This window comes from Brachyhypopomus gauderio, chromosome 7, assembly GCF_052324685.1.
Source record: "Brachyhypopomus gauderio isolate BG-103 chromosome 7, BGAUD_0.2, whole genome shotgun sequence".
NCBI classification, from domain to species: Eukaryota; Metazoa; Chordata; class Actinopteri; order Gymnotiformes; family Hypopomidae; genus Brachyhypopomus; species Brachyhypopomus gauderio.
Window position 1 is genome coordinate 11,382,709 of NC_135217.1, and position 21,402 is coordinate 11,404,110.

Sequence of the window (21,402 nt, forward strand, 5' to 3'; positions counted from 1 at the left end):
AGGACAGGCGTGGGTCAAACCGGGAGGGCAGCCAGAACAGGTAAGGTACACGGGCATAATGGGACAGGGAACTTAAACACGACGGGAGACACGGAGCAGGCAGAACAAACACGGAAAACAGAAACACAGCGAAAACTCACGAAAGCACGAACCGACAGGATGAACAAACCGATAGACAAAATCACGGATACTGGACTGGGGAATGACGGGACTTATATACCAGTCCCACCAGGATTTCGCGGGCCTTTTTTGTGATTGTTGCGGGCTAAAATGTTTGATGTTGCGGGTGTTTTTCAAAAAAATTGCGACGGAAGTTGCGGTGTGTTTTTGCTTTTTTGTGAGTACATTGCAATAGGGAGTAAATGTTGTATGGTTTCCTCTATTTAGTAGTCCATTTTAATTATCTATTTACCTATTTATTCAGGGTTGCCAACTTTTCAAGATCGCTTGGAGTGAAATTTGACCCTGAAGGGGGTGGCGAACGTTAATTGTTGACCGGGGCGGGGGGGAGGGGGGGTTGGGGTGTGCTAACGTAAGTTGTTACCGGGCGGCCTGTAAAATGGACACAAATTAAGTATTATATCGAGATCGATCGCCAGTGGTTGGTGCCAGAGCGAACTAGTAACTCAGATATGGATCAGAGGTAAATAAACTACATTTTTTTTCGACGTGAGAAATCGGATGTGTGGCGTGTGAAGACGGTCAAATGCGTGTCTCACACTCAATGCGTGAGAGTTGGCAACCCTGATTTATTTATTTATTTATGGGTATTATGCTTCTTATAAAACCCCTGGTTTTAACGCTTCAAGCAATCATTGAATGAATCATTTCGACTATATGTATAAATATTTGACTTAATTAAGTTTAACTGGTGCGCGCAGTTACAAAATTCGAGAGGTGCACGACCTTGCGAATCGACAGCGTGCGACGCCCTCGCACACGGACGGAGCCACTGCTCACAGTGCTGGTTATGTTAAGTGAAGGAGATTAAAAGTGTGAATGTTTACTAGTGGACCACTGACAGGGTGTCATACACCTCACATATACAGTTCAACAGCTGTCATCTTCGCCGCGCTGACCCTCGCCGCTTGAAGCCTGGTTATACTTTCGCGAGCGACCGTAGCGCGCGGCTCCGCCCACCTCGCGCGACCCTGCGCGAGCGGTGTAGGCGTTTATACTTTCGCGAACGTCGCGAGCGTCGCTGCAGTGTTCTCCGAAACGATAGGTGGCGATAGGTGGCAGTGGAGAATAAAAAACCCCTGCAAAAACGGGGAAAGAACATTTTTACCTGACCAGAGACCGTATATATACACATCAGGCATCAAACGTAAATATGGCTTTGCAGTGTTGTCCGAAACGATACGTTAACAAATACGAGCCTCTTGTAATTCCAGGGCGACACATGAGAGAACGTGAAGACGTTAAGATTGGGCGTTTTGAAAATAAACAACCATAAACTAATGTGATAAAAAAGCGAATTATTTCGATTCATTTCGAGTATATGTATAAATATTTAACTTAATTAAGTTTAACATGCTGGGAAATATTGAAATGGACCTTTAAAGTGACGTACAAGTGCATTAATTCCACCTTGTATAGGTGTATGAACCCGGCAAACATGACTTTGTCCATCGCGCTGAAGCGCGGCGCGCGCGCGAAGTTACAAAATTCGGGAGGTGCACGACCTCGCGCCGCGACAGCGCGCGAGGCCCTCGCGCACGGGCGGAGCCACCGCGATTACGTCATTTTCGCCGCGCGGACCCTCGCGCCGCTCGCGGCGCGTCGAGTATAAACCAGGCTTTAGTGCGCTGCAGTGACTTCGCGGGCTACCATTGCATTGTGGGGAATGTAGTGTTTGTGCGTGCAAAACACCATCGGGCGGCTGTGGCCTGCGGGCCGGTTCTAATAGTAATTAAATATCATCCAGGGGTCCATAGATAATCAATTTGCGGGTCGGATCTGGACAGTTTATCACCGCTTTCATGTAGTGTACCGGGATACTGCTTTTCCCGAACTTTTTGCCGTTATTTTCGTCGCTCATGCTGCTTTCAGTCCGCTCCTCTTGAACGTATATACGGAAGTAAGTTTGTCGACGTCACATCAAGACGACGTCAGTGATTGGTCAAATTTGCGGGAAAGTTGCGGTGATTGGCTGAAGTTGCAACACCGCCCTGAATTTGCGGGGTTTGCTTGAAGTTGCGTTGAAGTTGCAAATCGCAACATCGCGACTTTCTGGAGGGTCTGATATACATAGAACCAAACTAGGGACAGGTGATGACAATGACACAGGGGCGTGGTAACAAACGAGGAATCATCAAAATAAACGAGCAGGGCGGGACAAACAGGCAGGGAACACAGACATGAGGGAACCCAGAGTGACAGCTACGAGAGGGGGCGTTGCCCTACGTGACAATTTTAATGTTTTTATCTTTAATTTCTTTTAACATTTTCTTTTTGTCTTTTTGTCTTATCTCCTTTTAATGTTTCTTTGTACTTATACTGTAAAGCACTTTGAGTTACATGTATGTATGAAAGGTGCTATACAAATAAAGATTATTATTATTATTATTATTATTTCTGTACTGATCATTCTTATAAATGTACTAATTTATATGATCACTCTATCTGTAAATACCTTTACTGTAGTGTAATGCGATCGTTTGGTTACTTTAACTTTAGCGTGATGCAGTTAAGTTGTAGAAACAGAAACCCAGTAACGCCTCCTTTCTTGGCCATACGTAAATGTATCTAGGGAGAGAACACAGGACGATCACTGCTACTGTTTATGGTGCTCACGGACGTAATTTGGGGGGGGGACATGTCCCCCCCACTTTTTCAAAAGCCGGTTATGGTCCCCCCCAGTTTTTACGGTTAAAACCAAATATTTAAATAGCGACGAATCCATGTCCCCCCCCACTTTTAAAATCAAAATTACGTCCATGATGGTGCTACTATGGAAACCATCAGCTGACCCTTAAGTAGATCTTTATATGTATTTGATAGTAAAAGTGCTTGAATTTTTGCCTGTCAATACATGTTACAATGGACAGTTACATTGAGAGTGCTAATTATGATTTTCATGCTATTACTGGTATGTAATATTGATATTCATGTTTTGATAATGCAAGTTTTTTCCCCCCAAGCCCCAGCAAAACTGTTTCAGTTTATCAACTATTTTAAACATTTTCTAAGTTAGTCAGACAAATCAGGTTCTTGATAATAGCACCATCCTATCTTACCATACTGTATACTACAAATATTCTTTTCACATACTCTGGTGTTGTCATAGTAACCTGTTCACTGTAATGTAAAACTGCAGCATTCTCTCCACACACTGCCATTTAGAATATGCAGTATGTAGCATGTCGATTGACAAGGATCATTATATAGTGAAACCAGAACGTTTTCATGCACTAAATGATTAAAGACTAGCCTTTTGTGCCTCACATCAACAGAATAATAAAAATATGTTTGAAAATTTCTTTTTTTTGGGGGGGGGGGGGGGGGGGGGGGGTTACTTCACAAATATCTACTCCATCTTGTGTGACACAGATAGCACTAAAATTAACTATAATTCAAGTTAATACGCCAGCAAAATGTAATAAATGCTTCATAGGAATGAAAAACCATCTCCTAGAAATTTTGAGAGTCCCAAAAAACTGCAGGAAGAGAACCAAACACAGTCTAATGAGATGATATATAAAACTAAGTTAGCCGTGCACTTCAGAAGTGGTCAAGCAGCTGTGATTTTTCCAGTAATTGGCAAGGTTACAGTCCTTTTGGGCCACGTTCCTTTGTTTTTATTTGTTTCCCTGTTGTGTCAAACTGAGTGTGGGAGGACTGTTCTACTGCTTCATGCTGTTTACTGATTCATGCTATGATTGTTTTTATGTTGCCTATATAAAATGCTTCTTTTTAACGGGCCACAACAGGTCTTTTTTGGCCATGTGTATGTGAGGTGTGTGTTAAGTCTCCTTGTGTTAGGCGACAACTGTGTGTTTTTAATTGGTTAGAAAAAGATGCTTCCATTTGCATTGCCTGCAAACATAACAAATATTTATGGTTTCTGACTTTTTTTCTTGTTTTGGTGCCTCTCCTGGAAATCATAAGGCATAAACAAGCAATTCATTAAATACCTGTATAAAAGCAGCAAGCAAGGAAGAGCACGAGAAACATGCCCACTCTAAAACACTCCCACTCTAAAACACTCCCACTCTAAAACACACCCACTCTAAAACACACCCATTCTCAAACACGCCCACTCTAAAACACGCCCACTCTAAAACATGTCCACTCTAAAACACCCCCACTCTAAAACACACCCATTCTAAAACACGCCCATTCTTAAACACGCCCACTCTCCACTTCTCCTTCACATTAATGATGTCTTTTTGGCTCTTCTCTTGCATCACCCTGACATACTGCTTTCTGAATCTAGGGCACTACCAGGTGGCACTACACTAACTCTGTCATAGCTCACTGTCCTTAGTGCTTAGTCAAGGACTTTTTATTCTGAGCCTTTGTTTGCTCTCTCTCTCTCACAAGCACAGGCACAAACCCATGCCTCCCCCCGACCAAATCAATATCTGCTGGTGCTGTGAGAACAAGCCTAATTTGCTTACATCTGCCCTACTGACTCCATGACTCCATTCTACTCAGGCTAATTGCATGGTTGACTTTGATCCAGAACATTCCGCCATCTTGCAAAGAGCCCCAAGGGTAATATTTCATCCTCTGAATCAGCATTCTAACATTGATTTTGTCACCAACAGCTAATTTAAGCTATCTTTTCCTTTAGGTAGCATTTACAACCTATGGCCCAGTAGATAGAAAAGGTGAGCGGGTCTCACTAACACTAAGGGAGTGCCCTTTTGCTTTCACAACCCAAAGCCCTGAACTACCAGTGGTCCCACCCTTTCCAGTCAAGAAAGTCAAGACATCAATAGTACCTGTTACACAATGTGTTCCGTAACAACAAAATCACAACTAAACCACCTGCCGGGCCTGTTAAAGTGAGCAAAAATGCATTTTGTGAACAGATGAAAATGCTTTCTTGTGAGTATCTTGCCCTTTGAGGCTTTATTACTTTATTTCATTCATCAACAATCCCTACAATCCAAAATGGCAACAATCCCACTGTAGTAAGGTGAACTGTGAGCCAGCTGAGGGCACCATCTACCAAACAAGGATCTGCGAGGGACTACGTCGCACACAAAGGTACTGATGTCATCCACTCCCACACTATTGCCACATTGTTTATTTCAATTAATACTCCAACTTTCATTTGAATTCATAGCATACAAATGTACCCCAGTGCAGCAGCAAATGGAGCCCTGCCATTCTTTGCTATTTATTTATTGTAGGCACAATTAACACCTTTGAATTAACACGATATCACTACAACATACACCATTGGTTAAAGTACCACAGAGCTAGTCAGTATGCCTCAATATCCAGGCAAGTGTGGGTAGGAATATGACTGAAGCAGATTAACAGGTGAAATTGGACGTTGATGATTTAAAACATAGTCCGGAAGTCACCCTGTGATACTGATTATAGAAAGCTAGTGTAAGCGAGTTCTGAGCGTTGGATTATAAATTTGGCAGGAGGTTCTGATCCTAGATCATTAGAGCGCTGAACTAAGACATCAGCATCTCTGTTTTCTGCAAGCACAGGGTCCAATCTTTCCTATTGCCGTGTTTTCATGAAATAGTGAAGTCCTGGCTGAAGCAAACCACAAGCCAAACCATTGGCAGTAACTGAGTGCCAGATGCCGGCTATAGATACGGCATTAGCAGAGGAAGCTCTCAGCAATCTGGGAGATGGCAGAGGATGGTACTGAACGACTGAACAGACTGGGGGTGGGGGGGAGTGGGGGGGTTAAACTGGGACACTCAAACAGTGTGCCTCTATCTCAGTAATCAGTTACATCTGACCAGCCTATACTCTTCTGTTTGTTGATTTTGTCTCTTTCTCTGTCTGTACACAATATATTTAATTCAATCCACATAATCCTCACATCTTTTGTTAAAATGTACTGCCATTTTGCAGATGTTTGCAGCGACTTCCAAAACATAATTTTCACAAAGCAGCAACACATTAGGAAACAACACTTTCACCACTGATGACGTCATGTGGATGTGACTCATGTGGAATGCAACAGTAGCACGGACATGTGGTTAGAAAAATGCTGTCATGTTTTAATTCACTTTTTATTATCATTATTATTATTGTTAATTTCTCTTCTGCATCCGCTACATAACTCACATTTAAGATATCAGGAGACAGCTAAAAGGAGAAAGAAAAGTCTTAAAGTAAAATAATAAAAATAATCATTAGTAAATCATGGTCCGTGAGTGAATTCCTCACAGAAAGCCCGATTCTGAGGACATACACTGATCAGTCAATATCTCACTGTATAACGTGACAGAAGAAAAGCACAAGAGGAAAGGTCATTCAAAGAACAACAGTTATAGTTACAACGTGATCACCAGACAGGAAGTGTTAAGCTAACACTCATGTTTGTGTGTGTTAAGCTAACACTGGTGTTTCTATGTGTTAAGCTAACACTGGTGTTTGTGTGTCTTTTTTTTCTTTTCACTCCTTTGTTTATTAAAACCCAAATACAAGAATTGCATGTCACCACAGCAACGCCCATAACAGATCGATTTATGGTTAACAATCACTGTTTTGGTATAGCATACTTTAGCAAAAAAAAAAAAAAATGATAATAAACAATTTAAACAATCCAATAGAAAGTAATAAATAGAAAATAACAGATTGAATTCTAGTCATCTCTTGTTCATATGAATACATAACATCTAGTTTTTTAAGTTAATAAAGTCAAGCTACGTTATATAAATACATCACCAGCATGCACAATATTGTAGAATCGAGAATATTGGAGCAGTAATCATCTTACACTGAGAAACAGTATAATAGGCAAGTGCATTTTTCTTCCAAATTAAAAAAGTAATCAAAAATGAAGAAGAAAAAAATAAAGACTAACCTCAAAGCTGCTTTAAGACCATCTCCCATTTAGACGCTGCCAGTGCTTTGCCTCTAACTGAACTTTATGTCCACCAAAGCGGAAACTGCCAAATGCTTCCAGTTGATTCTATTCAGTGTATGACGAGGAGAACCCCGGGGATCCCAGGGAGGGGGTGGGAGGGTTTCTCACATTTTTATATGTTGCTTTGCTAGGGATTATTTTTAAAGTGATTTCATGGGAGAAAATATAGTGTGTGTGTTGTGGAATATGGTACTTTATTGTAATAGCACCACCCAATTAAACATTTTTTGCTGGTCACCCCTGACACCCTAAATGTCCAAACGATATCAACATTAACAATAATGATAATAGGAATAACGGTAATAGATTTTGTTTAAAGGGCAACAAATTAAGCTTTTAATGGAAATATCATTGTACTTAATAGGTGGAAATATGTACTATGTTTTTATGCAAACTGCAGTTTCTTGATCATTAGGCCTGCAGCCTGTAACCAGTGTGATAACCAGGTCTGCTTTAAAGAAATGGCTGACTTGACTGTGTTGGGTTCACATCAGGATCCACAAATACATCCGACAGACACTAAAAAAAATAAATACCCAGCGTTTCACACACTCACTGGAGCCCGTTTGCACGCTCTTTCATTTGCGAGGCGATGACATTCAAGTTTGAATTTAAGTTTTTTTTTTGTTTGTTTTCCTCAAGCATTAATATATCTTCCCCTGACGATTCAAAACACTCCTCACTTAGAAATAAGCAGCTCAACTTTGTGTTTCTCTACAAGAACAGTCCCTATGCCAGTGTGGGTGCATTTCAACCCTTGTCATTTACTTCTGACTTACTCACAGGCCTTTTTTCCCTCAAAGTGGTGTTTTCGCAAATGGCGCGGAGCCAACCAAGGAAGAGGGGGATTTTAAAATCAATAATTATGATTTTTAATTTAGACATCAAATTCTAATTGCCGTCCTACCTTTTGTTTAACTTGCATTTCTGTTCCGATTTTGTCAATCATAATTTTATTTGCTAAATATTTGGAACTTGTGGAAGAATAAAGAGAACTGCAGCTGTGGTAGGACCGTCAGCAAACATGGCTGCCGAGGTTCCACCAGGCTCCCACTTCTGTCATTTTATTTCACTTTGCTTTTAATTTGACTTTTTTGTTTTTCTTTGTTTAGTGAGCACTCGTGTTTTGTATTACAGCTAGGAGATGGGTGAGTTACGAGGGTCTTCCGCCTCGCTGCCCTTTTTAATTGTTGCCCTCGCCGCCTTCGTCGTCCTGCTGGTCGCTCGTCCAGAGCGTCAGGTTATCTCTCAGGAGCTGCATGATGAGGGTGGAGTCTTTGTAGGAGTCCTCGTTCAGGGTGTCCAGCTCAGCGATGGCATCGTCAAAGGCCGTCTTGGCCAGGTGGCAGGCCTGCTCTGGCGCGTTCTGGATCTCGTAGTAGAAGACGGAGTAGTTGAGCGCCAGGCCCAGGCGGATGGGGTGCGTGGGCTGCATGTGCTCTTTGCTGATCTCGTGCGCCTCGCTGTAGGCCTTCTCGGAGGACTCCACCACGGCGGCACGCTTCTCGCCCGTGGCCACCTCCGCCAGGTAGCGGTAGTAGTCACCCTTCATCTTCAGGTAGAACACCTTGCTCTCGTGCTGGGTGTCGCTGCAGTTTTTGATCAGGAAGTTGTCGAGGAGGCTGAGGACGTCTTGGCACACTGCCTCCAGCTCCTTCTCGATCTTCTCGCGGTAGGCGCGGACCATCTCAATCTTCTTCTCGTTGCCATCGGCGGAGGTCTTCTGCTCGATGCTTGAGATGACGCGCCAGGATGAGCGCCTGGCGCCCACCACGTTCTTATAGGCTACGGAGAGCAGGTTCCTTTCCTCATTGGACAGTGCTTCGTTCAGCTCCGTCACCTGGCACACAGAGAGGGAGAGGAAGGTGTTCCATGTTACTTCAGATTTTTACAGAACAAAAAAATAAATACATTTTACTGAACAGTTCAACATTTCATTTCTTCCATTTAGTTATAATCAAGCATGATTCTTTCATGCGTTTTTAAATGATGGTGAAATAATAACTTCTCCATAGACTCTTGAAAAAGCTATTAACCCTCTATTTTCATGCATATATCAAAATAACTGTTAAATAACTGTTTTGGTCACTATGAATTCTGCTAGTTTCACCACTGGCATACAGCTCAAATTCGCACGCTTCAGGGGGTTCTGATTGAAGCAGGGTTCTGACTCAACTACACAAAAATTAAGTTGGTGGAGAAATCAAAGTCTAAAAAAGGTTTCAAAAGCCCCATCAAATTCAAGATGGCAGTGGGTGTATGGGTGGCTTCGACTACTGAAAACAGGCCTTCAGAACTTCAGAAGTGAGATCAGAACTTTCTTCCTGTAACAGCTGCTTTCATCACCAAGCACTAAGAAGACCACTGGCAGAACATTTAACAATGGTTTAGTTGACATTTAACAATAGTTAGACTGACAAAAGCATTGCTGCCTTGATATGGCTGATATGGCTTCTCTCTGTGAAGGACAAAGAAACTGTCCCTTTGTGGAAGTTGCATGCCTGAGGAAATTAATAAACTACACTTAAATAATAAAATAATAACTAACACTAAAAATCTATTTTAAGATCAAATACAAGTGTAGTCAGCAGGACCTAATTTGCACAATGTTAACTAGCACAAACTGAATTTGTCTTTAAGCACACATGCTTCAAATGCAGTAGGATTTCTTTTTCTTTCCACTGGATCATTGACTGAGACAAAAAATCTCATCTCATTGTGTGGGGCAGCAGCGCTGCGTGAGGGTCAGTGATAATCTACTTGACGTTCGACGTGATGACTAATGAAAAATACTGAATGAAGGCGGTGGTGGAAAATGCGAATGCTGCAAGCTGATCCCAGAGCAGTTCTGCAGTATGCATCTGTCAACACTCGGCGGTCTGCGTCTGATAACGCTCAGCAGTCTGCGTCTGATAACGCTCAGCAGTCTGCATCTGATAACACTCAGCAGTCTGTGTCTGATAACGCTCAGCAGTCTGCATCTGATAACACTCAGCAGTCTGTGTCTGATAACGCTCAGCAGTCTGTGTCTGATAACACTCAGCAGTCTGCATCTGATAACACTCAGCAGTCTGCGTCTGATAACGCTCAGCAGTCTGTGTCTGATAACGCTCAGCAGTCTGTGTCTGATAACACTCAGCAGTCTGTGTCTGATAACGCTCAGCAGTCTGTGTCTGATAACGCTCAGCAGTCTGCATCTGATAACACTCAGCAGTCTGCATCTGATAACGCTCAGCAGTCTGCGTCTGATAACGCTCAGCAGTCTGTGTCTGATAACGCTCAGCAGTCTGCATCTGATAACACTCAGCAGTCTGTGTCTGATAACGCTCAGCAGTCTGTGTCTGATAACGCTCAGCAGTCTGTGTCTGATAACGCTCAGCAGTCTGCATCTGATAACACTCAGCAGCCTGCGTCTGATAACGCTCGGTCTAAGGATTAGAGGGCCTCAGGTACTGGACGAGCGTAAAACCACAAGGCCCCGGCGAATGTGGAGGAGCACAGGCGTAGACTAAGAGATGGACTTGTGAATGAAGCTGATGTGGACTTGTGCCCTGCTACTACTAGTAACATCTGCTGTGAAGATTCGTGGAGACGTTTGTGAAGACGTTTACAGAGTTCTGCTCACTACTCATCAGCTCTGAGTCACTGTCCTTCTCGCTAATGTCTCTACTTCACCTCGCATCCGCAGCACGATTGAAGACTGAAACAGTATCACAGTGAGACAGCAGTTGTCACCCGGGAATGAATTTCCTGTGCAGGACCGCCAAAGTGGTAAAAATGTAATTTCACTCTTTTCACAATGCAAGAGAACAATCTAGATGTTTCAGGAACAGGGGAGTAGGTCTGCAGTGCTTCCTAATGACCTCATGAGCTGTAATTTGACAAGATACCAGAGTAATGCTGGATGTGATTCCCTTTTTGTGCTTCCCCTCCTGTAACCCTCTCTTGCCCTTTTATCTTCCTCTTGCCATCTCCTGCTCTACATTTTTAAAGTGCCTTCTCCTGTGCTACCCCATTCTGTCCCCTCACAACCCAAAAGACACCAGTCCTACGAATCAACATCCACATTTAAGACGGACAAAGATAGAACATTAGCTCTTGTTACCACGGAGATGACTCCTCTGACCCTTCTCTCTGGTTTCTCCTACTTGGCACAATGATGCAATGATAAATGGTTAATGAAATGTTTTTTTTTCCATTTTCTAATGTTTATGTTGCTGGCCAAAAACAGTAAGGTCACACCCATATGCATGTACAAAATACTCCATTAAGCGCTGGACCTCCTGATTATTCCACTAGATAATTATTGTTCATTCCAAGAACAATACTGTACAACACCAGATTTAACCAATTTAACCAGACTCACACCCAGTATCTTTTGTAAAGTACTAGAATACTGCCATGTTAACATCTTGGTTACAGTTGTAAACCACAGGGATCTACAGCCTCTGTAACTGACTAACAGACAGTAAAACCTATAGACTAACATGGTTTTATCATCATGTCACGCTTTGGCTTCTTCACTTCACATTTTTCTTTAAACAAGGACAGAAAAAAACAGAAGGTACAGTGAGGGTAAGCATAGAGCAATATATCACACAATCTTCCGTTTCCATAGAAACAAGCCGATCTTCTTTGTTTGGACGCAACGGACCCTCTGCTGCAGCCTTGGACAGTGCGATGGTGTCCGTGTTTACAGGATTGCGTGTAGCCTGGGTGGTTCTGTTCGACTGCTTGCACGTCTGTGTGCAAACACATGCCGAAGGGGTGAGAAAGAGCAACGGCAGTGTGTGTGTGTGTGTGTGTGTGTGTGTGTGTGTGTGTGTGTGTATAGTGCATCAGTGTGTGTGTGTGTGCACGGTGCATCAGTGTGTGTGGGGATGATGCCTCAGTGTGTGTGTATGTGCATGGTGCATCAGTGTATGTGTGAACATGGTGCATCAGTGTGTTTGTGTGTGTGTGTGCACGGTGCATCAGTGTGTGTGGGGATGGTGCATCAGCGTGTGTGTACATGATGCATCAGCGTGTGTGTGTGCATGGTGTATCAACGTGTGCGTGAGCACTGTGCATCAGCGTGTGTGTGTGCACGATGCATCAGTGTGTGTGTGTGTGCACGATGCATCAGTGTGTGTGTGTGCATGGTGCATCAGCGTGTGTGTGTGCATGGTGCATCAGCGTGTGTGTGTGCATGGTGCATCAGTGTGTGTGTGTGCATGGTGCATCAGCGTGTGTGTGTGCACGATGCATCAGTGTGTGTGTGTGCATGGTGCATCAGTGTGTATGGGGATGGTGCATCAGCATGTGTATGTACATGGTGTATCAACGTGTGCACGATGCATCAGTGTGTGTGTGTGCATGGTACATCAGCGTGTGTGTGTGTGTATGGTGCATCAGCCTTTACTCCATCAGCTAGTCTACAAACACCCCGCCCAACCCTCCCAACATGGTACATCAGCGTGTGTGTGTGTGTATGGTGCATCAGTGTGTGTGTGTGAACGGTGCATCAGTGTGTGTGTGTGCATGGTACATCAGCGTGTGTGTGTGTGTATGGTGCATCAGCCTTTACTCCATCAGCTAGTCTACAAACACCCCGCCCAACCCTCCCAACATGGTACATCAGCGTGTGTGTGTGTGTATGGTGCATCAGTGTGTGTGTGTGAACGGTGCATCAGTGTGTCAGTGTGTGTGTGTGCATGGTACATCAGCGTGTGTGTGTGTGTATGGTGCATCAGCCTTTACTCCATCAGCTAGTCTACAAACACCCCGCCCAACCCTCCCAACTCCACGTGAGCTTTCATCTCTGTCAGCCTGCCACACCTCACCGAGTTCCATCCCTAAAGTCACAAAGGCACCGCGCTGCAAATCCTAGACACCCGCTGATCATGTCCGGCACAGGACACCATAACAAGTACGTTTGTATACATGACCTTGCACCTGCGACACCTGAGATCCAACCTTCTGTGTGTAGACCTATGGACTATGTTAGTATGTTAATATTTCACAACCTGCATTGCAACAAACTGCATCTATATAACAGGGCACTGTTTGCAAGCTCTTTGTAGTTCTGCTGAGATTACCAGTGCTAATCTCTGGGCACTTGCGGTACAAAGTCACTCGTCTTTACTAGACTATCATAAAGCTGGCAGCCAGCTATAAACTGAGCACCCAGTGAACTTTGGACCCCATATCTTAGTTATGGCAAACTGAGAAACACAGGCAGAAACAAAACAAGAGGACCAGGGCAAGGCAGGAGATTGAGAGGCAGAGTAGAGAACATATAGGAACGTATACATGTAGAAGAAAACCAGGGCCCAGGGCCGACACCACGAGAGCTCACGGCTCCGAGCGCTAAACAGATCAGCTTCTACTTCACGTGAGTGTTCATCCTGCCCACTCAGTCCCAACCCTCTACAAAAACACCCAAACGTCCTTTCACTGCTGCAGGATGTCTGAGCCGCATACGCTTCCATCCGCACACTGTATGGTCTTATGAATATCAGGCCAATTTCATGATATTCCTAATACCTCTCTAAATATATAAAGAAACAGGAAGCAGACAGTCGAACACTTAGTTGGGGTGGTGAATATAAAAGCAAATAATAAGTTAGCATTTGTCTGTTTGTCTTTAAAACTTGCATGAGGGGCTGAGTGGTGAGCCCAGACTAAGACATACATCTGCTACTCTTTGCATGTTTTGTTCTAAATGAGATAACAGTGAAGAATTTATATGTAACTCATGAATGTTGAAGCTTATATATTCATGCAGAGTATCTAAGATTAGGGTATGCATCCTGGCTTCAGTACATGTAAGAATTATCTTGCTTAGATGTCATTTATAGGTTAGCACAGGAACAGGAATAAGCCATATTGGAGATCTGCATACTCTCAACACTGGCCTCTAACTGGGATTGCTCCCATTTGCTGACCTCATATTGTTGTCCACCAGTGATTATACTGTACTGTAACCATTTCAGGTTAATTTGCTTTTGCAGTTGCATGAATGATACACAGATGAATATGTGCAGAACCATACCAATTACTAAAAAGGCCACATTAATTTAATTTTTTTATGTGTGTCTGTTGTCCACCATCTGTATTTACTTAAACTTTGAAGCAATGAGAATAAGTGCAGCTTTGGCAGCACATCTCTCCTCCTCTATGCACTTTGATTTGTGCTTTGCAAGGCAGGGAGTCTGACCGGATAACTAGTGGTAGCCAAATCATTAGAGAGACTGTCTGTTCACTCTTTAGACTTGGTCTGTTCACTCTTTAGGCTTGGTCTTTCAAGCAGTCTGTGTTTTATCTAAACATCAACTTCTTTTTTCAAAACCAATTTGACTACTAACTGTAACAAAGAAAAAAGATCAAGAAAAGGAATGATGCTAAAAAGCACCAAGTATGGTACTTTCCTGTAGTATAGCTGTATGTTTCTGTAGTATAGCTGTACGTTTCTGTAGTATAGCTGTATGTTTCTGTAGTATAGCTGTACGTTTCTGTAGTATAGCTGTATGTTTTTGTGGTATAGCTGTATGTTTCTGTAGTATAGCTGTACGTTTCTGTAGTATAGCTGTATGTTTCTGTGGTATAGCTGTACGTTTCTGTAGTATAGCTGTATGTTTCTGTAGTATAGCTGTACGTTTCTGTAGTATAGATGTATGTTTCTGTGGTATAGCTGTATGTTTCTGTAGTATAGCTGTACGTTTCTGTAGTATAGCTGTATGTTTCTGTGGTATAGCTGTAAGTTTCTGTAGTATAGCTGTATGTTTCTGTAGTATAGCTGTACGTTTCTGTAGTATAGCTGTATGTTTCTGTGGTATAGCTGTATGTTTCTGTAGTATAGCTGTACGTTTCTGTAGTATAGCTATGTTTCTGTGGTATAGCTGTACGTTTCTGTAGTATAGCTGTATATTTCTGTGGTATAGCTGTACGTTTCTGTAGTATAGCTGTATGTTTCTGTGGTATAGCTGTACGTTTCTGTAGTATAGCTGTATGTTTCTGTGGTATAGCTGTACGTTTCTGTGGTATAGCTGTACGTTTCTGTAGTATAGCTGTATGTTTCTGTGGTATAGCTGTACGTTTCTGTAGTATAGCTGTACATTTCTGTGGTATAGCTGTACGTTTCTGTAGTATAGCTGTATGTTTCTGTAGTATAGCTGTACGTTTCTGTAGTATAGCTGTATGTTTCTGTGGTATAGCTGTATGTTTCTGTAGTATAGCTGTACGTTTCTGTAGTATAGCTGTATGTTTCTGTGGTATAGCTGTACGTTTCTGTAGTATAGCTGTATGTTTCTGTGGTATAGCTGTACGTTTCTGTAGTATAGCTGTATGTTTCTGTGGTATAGCTGTACGTTTCTGTAGTATAGCTGTATGTTTCTGTGGTATAGCTGTACGTTTCTGAGGTATAGCTGTACGTTTCTGTAGTATAGCTGTATGTTTCTGTGGTATAGCTGTACGTTTCTGTAGTATAGCTGTACATTTCTGTGGTATAGCTGTACGTTTCTGTAGTATAGCTGTATGTTTCTGTGATATAGTTGTACGTTTCTGTAGTATAGCTGTATGTTTCTGTGGTATAGCTGTACGTTTCTGTAGTATAGCTGTATGTTTCTGTGGTATAGCTGTATGTTTCTGTAGTATAGCTGTATGTTTCTGTGGTATAGCTGTATGTTTCTGTGGTATAGCTGTACGTTTCTGTAGTATAGCTGTATGTTTCTGTGGTATAGCTGTATGTTTCTGTGGTATAGCTGTATGTTTCTGTGGTATAGCTGTACGTTTGCGTTTTATCTAAACATCAACTTCTTTTTTCAAAACCAATTTGACTACTAACTGTAACAAAGAAAAAAGTTCAAGAAAAGGAATGATGCTAAAAAGCACCAAGTATGGGACTTTCCTGTGGTATAACTGTATGTTTCTGTAGTATAGCTGTACGTTTCTGTAGTATAGCTGTACGTTTCTGTAGTATAGCTGTATGTTTCTGTGGTATAACTGTATGTTTCTGTAGTATAGCTGTATGTTTCTGTTGTATAGCTGTACATTTCTGTAGTATAGCTGTACGTTTATGTAGTATAGCTGTACATTTATGTAGTATAGCTGTATGTTTCTGTAGTATAGCTGTACGTTTCTGTGGTATAGCTGTACATTTCTGTAGTATAGCTGTACGTTTATGTATTATAGCTGTATGTTTCTGTGGTATAGCTGTATGTGGTATAGCTGTATGTTTATGTGGTATAGCTGTAAGTTTCGGTAGTATAGCTGTACAATGTTTAACCTTGTAAATCCTGTAAAGCGCTTTGTGACATGTGTTGCTATACAAATATATTTGATTTGATTTTGATCTGTACTTTCAAAGTTTCAAGTAGTATAGCTGTATGTTTTTGTGGTATTGCTGTACTTTCCTGTGGTATAGCTGTACGTTTCTGTGGTATAGCTGTACGTTTCTGTGGTATAGCTGTTCTTTCCTGTAGTATAGCTGTACATTTATGTGGTATAGCTGTACGTTTCTGTGGTATAGCTGACTTTAAAAATCACCCTGTTCAGGAACCAATTCTGGGTAGTTGAGCTCCTGTGGGCTGGAGTATGGAATAACCACTTTAAATTCTTATCTATCCTGGTAAACCTGGTTGTGATGCAAGCACTCTCTCTCCAGAGTGAGGGAGGCCCAGAGCACTACCCAGAGGGGCTACCAGGTGTGACATTGTGACAGTAAAGCCCAAAAAGACATAGGTGGAGGAGGGGGGTGGGCCAGCCAGAGTGGGCGGTTCTTGCTTAAATATACTCATTAATTCAATAAGTTACATGACCACAAAGTGTTCTTTTTGATCATGAAGCTTCTGCCGTCTGGGAAAGCCCTTTAGTGGCCCTGGGTCCTGTGGCTTGGACCCAGGCAGCAGGGGCCGCTGGCCGGGCGTGTGTGGGAGGAGAGAGAGGGTGCTCTGTGCTGGCCAGGGCAGGACTGGGCCTGTCACATGCATACAGCGGCACCTTCACCACTCGCCATCTATAACGCTTATTTTTTTAGGCAGAGCAGCAAGTGCATTGTGTTTTTTTTTGTCGCAATAGAATTACTAAGCAACAGTACAGCGGGGGGTGGGGGGATTGGTTGGTGTGTTACTATAGGCAACAACACATCGTAAGGACTATTAGAGGTGCTTCTGAAGGGTAACTGCATGTCTTTAATTGGAAAATGGAGGACTAAACAGCAGGTTTGGCTTCAGGTGTTTAAGTGGTCAGACACATCAACACCCCTCTCAACAAAAAGCACAAAATATTCTGCATGTTTATATGTAAGAGACCTTGAGATTTCTATTAAACATTAGCATATTAGCCGACAGAATTAGTTACCTGGTAATGATTCCCTATACTACAATCAAGCCAAAGAACTTTGTCATGATGAAGATTTCAGATTTTCTCTATTCTGTTTCTCTATGTCCTGCTGCAAGATCTGGTCTGACCTTGTCAGTATGTATCATTGATACCCTGATTTATGAAGGGAGAAGAGTTGGGATTAGCTGAATAAATGTAATTGACCTGAGCTAAGCCCTGACCCAAGAGCATGAAGATGTAAACTTCAGTGTGACAGATAGGACACAAAATAGAATACATTTGCCATTGCTACATTAAACAAATGGGTATCAAACCAGAACAAGGCTTACACAAGCTCCTACCTCCCACACACATCAGAAGCATAAAACAGAAGAATAAAAATATGTTGTGGGACTGTTTGATCTGTTTGGTGCAAAATGATGGCTTAACCTCGTGAAAGTTTCCATATTTTAAATGTGCTTTCTGTAAGCCATTCTTGTTTATGAAGTATGCAAATGCAAAGTATGCTCACAGAAGCTAGCGCTCCCCCCCCACAGTTTTGTTCTAAAGCAGGCCCTTGTACACCTGTACCAAGCCATTAAAACAGTCAATACATAGTTCAAGCACATTATGAGCTGGGTTAGAAGACTTCACTGAGAAACATTCTGGTAACCTTATTTTATAAATAACAACGATAGATGATTGCAGACATTATTATTATTGTCATATTACTAGTAATAGTATAGTAATATTAATAATTTTCATCAACATTAATAGTAATAAAGGTAATTGTCTGCGACACGGTCTGCCATCGTAATTACAAAATCGTTCCCCCATCAGTCTGATTAGTTTATTACATTACTGAGGATAGGACTGTGTCATTTTATCAGGTCACCATAGGAGGGACTGTGATATTTTATTAGGTCAGGGAGGAGTGAAGAATTCTCCATGGAGCAACAGGCCGGGTCTCAGCCACGCCCTGCTGGACCTATGCTTCATAGGGACCCTCCCAATGACAACATACTTCTGGATGGATTTAAGGTAAGCCTCCGCCAATCAGATCTCATCCTTAACCCAGCCTCGACCTCCTGGCAACAGCAGGTCATCTAGATCTGCTGCAAATCCAGCTGGCGTCAGACACCCCCACATGCTCTTCTGGAATGGAGATCTGTTCAAATAGGCAGGTTTCTATTGGCTGCCTCGCGCTACGCCACATACCTCGGCAGTGATGCAACACGCTAATAGCGACACAGGCTCAAACGGATGTCATGAGGATGAGTGCAGGTGGTGTTACCAGTAGGTGGGACTGGTATGATAGTCCATATCCATTTTTGATACTTTAATATTCCACGTAGGTGAGGCTCAAATTCTGCATGGGGAGATTTGCCCCGTCTTTGCCAATTGACCCCTTTTTCTGCATACAGGTGGGTTCTGCTGAAATGGTCCTTGGCTTCTGACCATTGATGGGTATAGCAGTATCAGTAAAGGTGGAGATTTGAATGGGGGAGGACTGCTGCTCTAACAGCATGAAGTGACACATCTTACTCCCAAGAGTCTGTGCTGTATGTTCATCTGTGCATCTGTAGTCCGTGTATGTCAGTTCCACATCTTTATCAAAGATAAAAGCGTGTCACATAAGAACAAAGCAGGACCTAATGCCTGTACAGTGGCTGCAGGACAACAGTTATACAACCCTTTAATAGGCTGAGAGGGCGAGGGCTGTGTGTCCCAGCAGAGGCCTGGTGTATCAGATGATGGCACCAGGGAGCAGCATGCGTCGTCGGGTGCCCTTAGACACAGCCCAGTCAAAGTTAAGAGGCAGCTTACACCCTCCCACCAGGAAAGACACCATCAGACCATGACGGAGCATTTTTCCATCTGTGGAGGAGCTCATGTCCCACAGATATCCTAATGGACCACTCTGCTCAAGAGACCTTTGGCAAAAGGTGTTTGTCAACCTTGAGACAAGACTTCACCCTGCTGTGAAATAGCCTACAATTCAACACATAATAACTATGGCCTGCATTTAAGGTTTAGCCTTAAATTTTCAGTCACATAGGGCAGATTATAAGGTTTGACTAAATATGATAGACATAGGATGTCTAATTAAATGTATAACTAGGCTAAAATTAAGTGGCTATTGTGTTAGAAAGTGATGGCAAATGAAGGTTTAGCCAGTGAAATGATAAAATGATACATTTTTAAATAAGTACAAGGTGTATGATTGTTTCTTTTTTCCTGAGGGTTGATGGATCATACGAAATGGTGCATTACGGACGCTGCACCTTGGCACACGCTGCGACACGCCTAATGGGAGCGAACCTGCAAGTGCCTCGGGGATGCTTGTGTCGCGCGAGTTCGCTCGGAGCTGAACGTCATCGTCCTAATCTGCTCTCTGCATTGTAATATGACAATTACTCTGAAATATTCTAGAATCCCGTCTGCTGCCGCCGCCCACGCGTGGTACAGTGAGTTATAAATCACGCGTCAAAGATCACTTCATCAGTTACAGATTTCGTTCATTTCGGTCTTCGAGACACAAAGCAAGTCGACCTGAGTGCAAAAGATTTGGGCTGATTGCAGGGTACCGCACACCAACGTCGCCGCAGCATCCACTGTGATCAATAGAGTTATCACGGATTCTACAGCGAGCTTCTGCCTTTCACAACGCAACATCATAACCAGGACACATAGCCTGTGAACATCTTTAAAATGTGTCCCGCACGTAATTCCCTTTCTCTCAAATGACCGAATGAAATAAGCATTTTTCTTCTTTCCTCTCGTCTTATCATTGGCAGCCTAATATAAGTCCAAAATAATATGATGAACTTTACAAAAACAAGTCTTGATATTGCTTGTGGTTTTGAAATGTTGCACCTCAGTCCTTCTATGGCCATATAGTTCGGTTGTTCAAAGGGATCTGGCAGAAGGCACCGCCCCAAGATCAAACAGTCCGCATTTGGTCGCAATTGCTCTTAACAGTTCAATTCATTTAAAAAACGACAGCGTTTTATTGGCGACCATAAAGCATAAATTAATTTAAGTAAGACTTTTAGGGCGAAATGTGGTTACCGGGAAATTGTGTGATAAGCCTACTCTTGTAAAACGCAACATGATTGTAATGTCATATTGGATCAATGGTTTTAACCACTTTATGGGCCTTGACAAAAAATGAACGAGCCATAAAAGTAATTTAAGTCAGCAGATCGCAGCCTTGACACTGTCTGAGTTATATTTCTGAATATAGGTTTGCGAAATCAGTTGCATATTCAAGTATGGATCATCTATTACGCGTCAGTAGCTGAACAATGACGGCGTCAGTTAACCGCAGAAGAACAGACAGAAGAGATATTGGTGTAAACGTGAAAACGGAATGTACTTGATTATCAGTTATCGAAAAACATCAGCGTTCAACTTACCGATTTCATGGCAGCTGCCATATCGTCATATCTCTCAGCCTGCTCGGCCAGCCTGGCTTTCTGAACCAGCTGTTCGCGGTCCACCATTTTTAAATGTTTTGTTTATAAACGGTTCTTTACGAGTTTGAACAGTTAAATGGGTTGATATAGGCTGAGCGGCGATGCAGTAGAAAGCACTCAGGTCCTCTCGCTGCTGCGGCTGCTCCCTGCTGTCTGCGCGTGCCGATGGGACAACCCCTCCCCCTCCTTACACTTTCGCTCGATTGCGTCATCATAGAAAAATAGGCGTGTCTCTGCGTGGTGATGTAACAATCCTAATTTGGAAAGTGGGTGTTGGTGTGGTAATGACTTCGCGAATCATATTCGGTCTCAGGAATCAATAGGTTGATTTTTTTCCAGGGGGTTATCGGGAAATGTAGTGGACATCATTTGAAAAGCTCTTTTCAATACTGACACGCCCCAAAATCAACACCGACGGCAGGTTGCTTGTAAAAAATCCTTGGATCGTGCAGTGTGATCTTGAGGACAGCATATCGTTTTCTTCAGTGAGCTACCACCAACGTTTTACATGTCATTGTCATTTTCTTTTTTTATGTCACGATGCACGGGAAG

At 42.7% G+C, this 21,402-nt stretch overlaps 1 protein-coding gene across 1 annotated transcript; it reads right to left on the reverse strand.

Moving 5' to 3' along the window:
- Nucleotides 1-7,637: 7,637 nt before the first annotated feature.
- ywhag1 (3-monooxygenase/tryptophan 5-monooxygenase activation protein, gamma polypeptide 1) lies at nucleotides 7,638-21,023 on the reverse strand. Its single transcript, XM_077011696.1, has 2 exons — nucleotides 20,791-21,023; nucleotides 7,638-8,912 (listed from the first exon to the last, which is right to left on the reverse strand). The coding sequence occupies exons 1-2, from the start codon at nucleotides 20,875-20,877 to the stop codon at nucleotides 8,256-8,258; spliced, it is 744 nt and encodes a 247-aa protein (XP_076867811.1). The 5' UTR covers nucleotides 20,878-21,023; the 3' UTR covers nucleotides 7,638-8,255.
- Nucleotides 21,024-21,402: the final 379 nt, after the last annotated feature.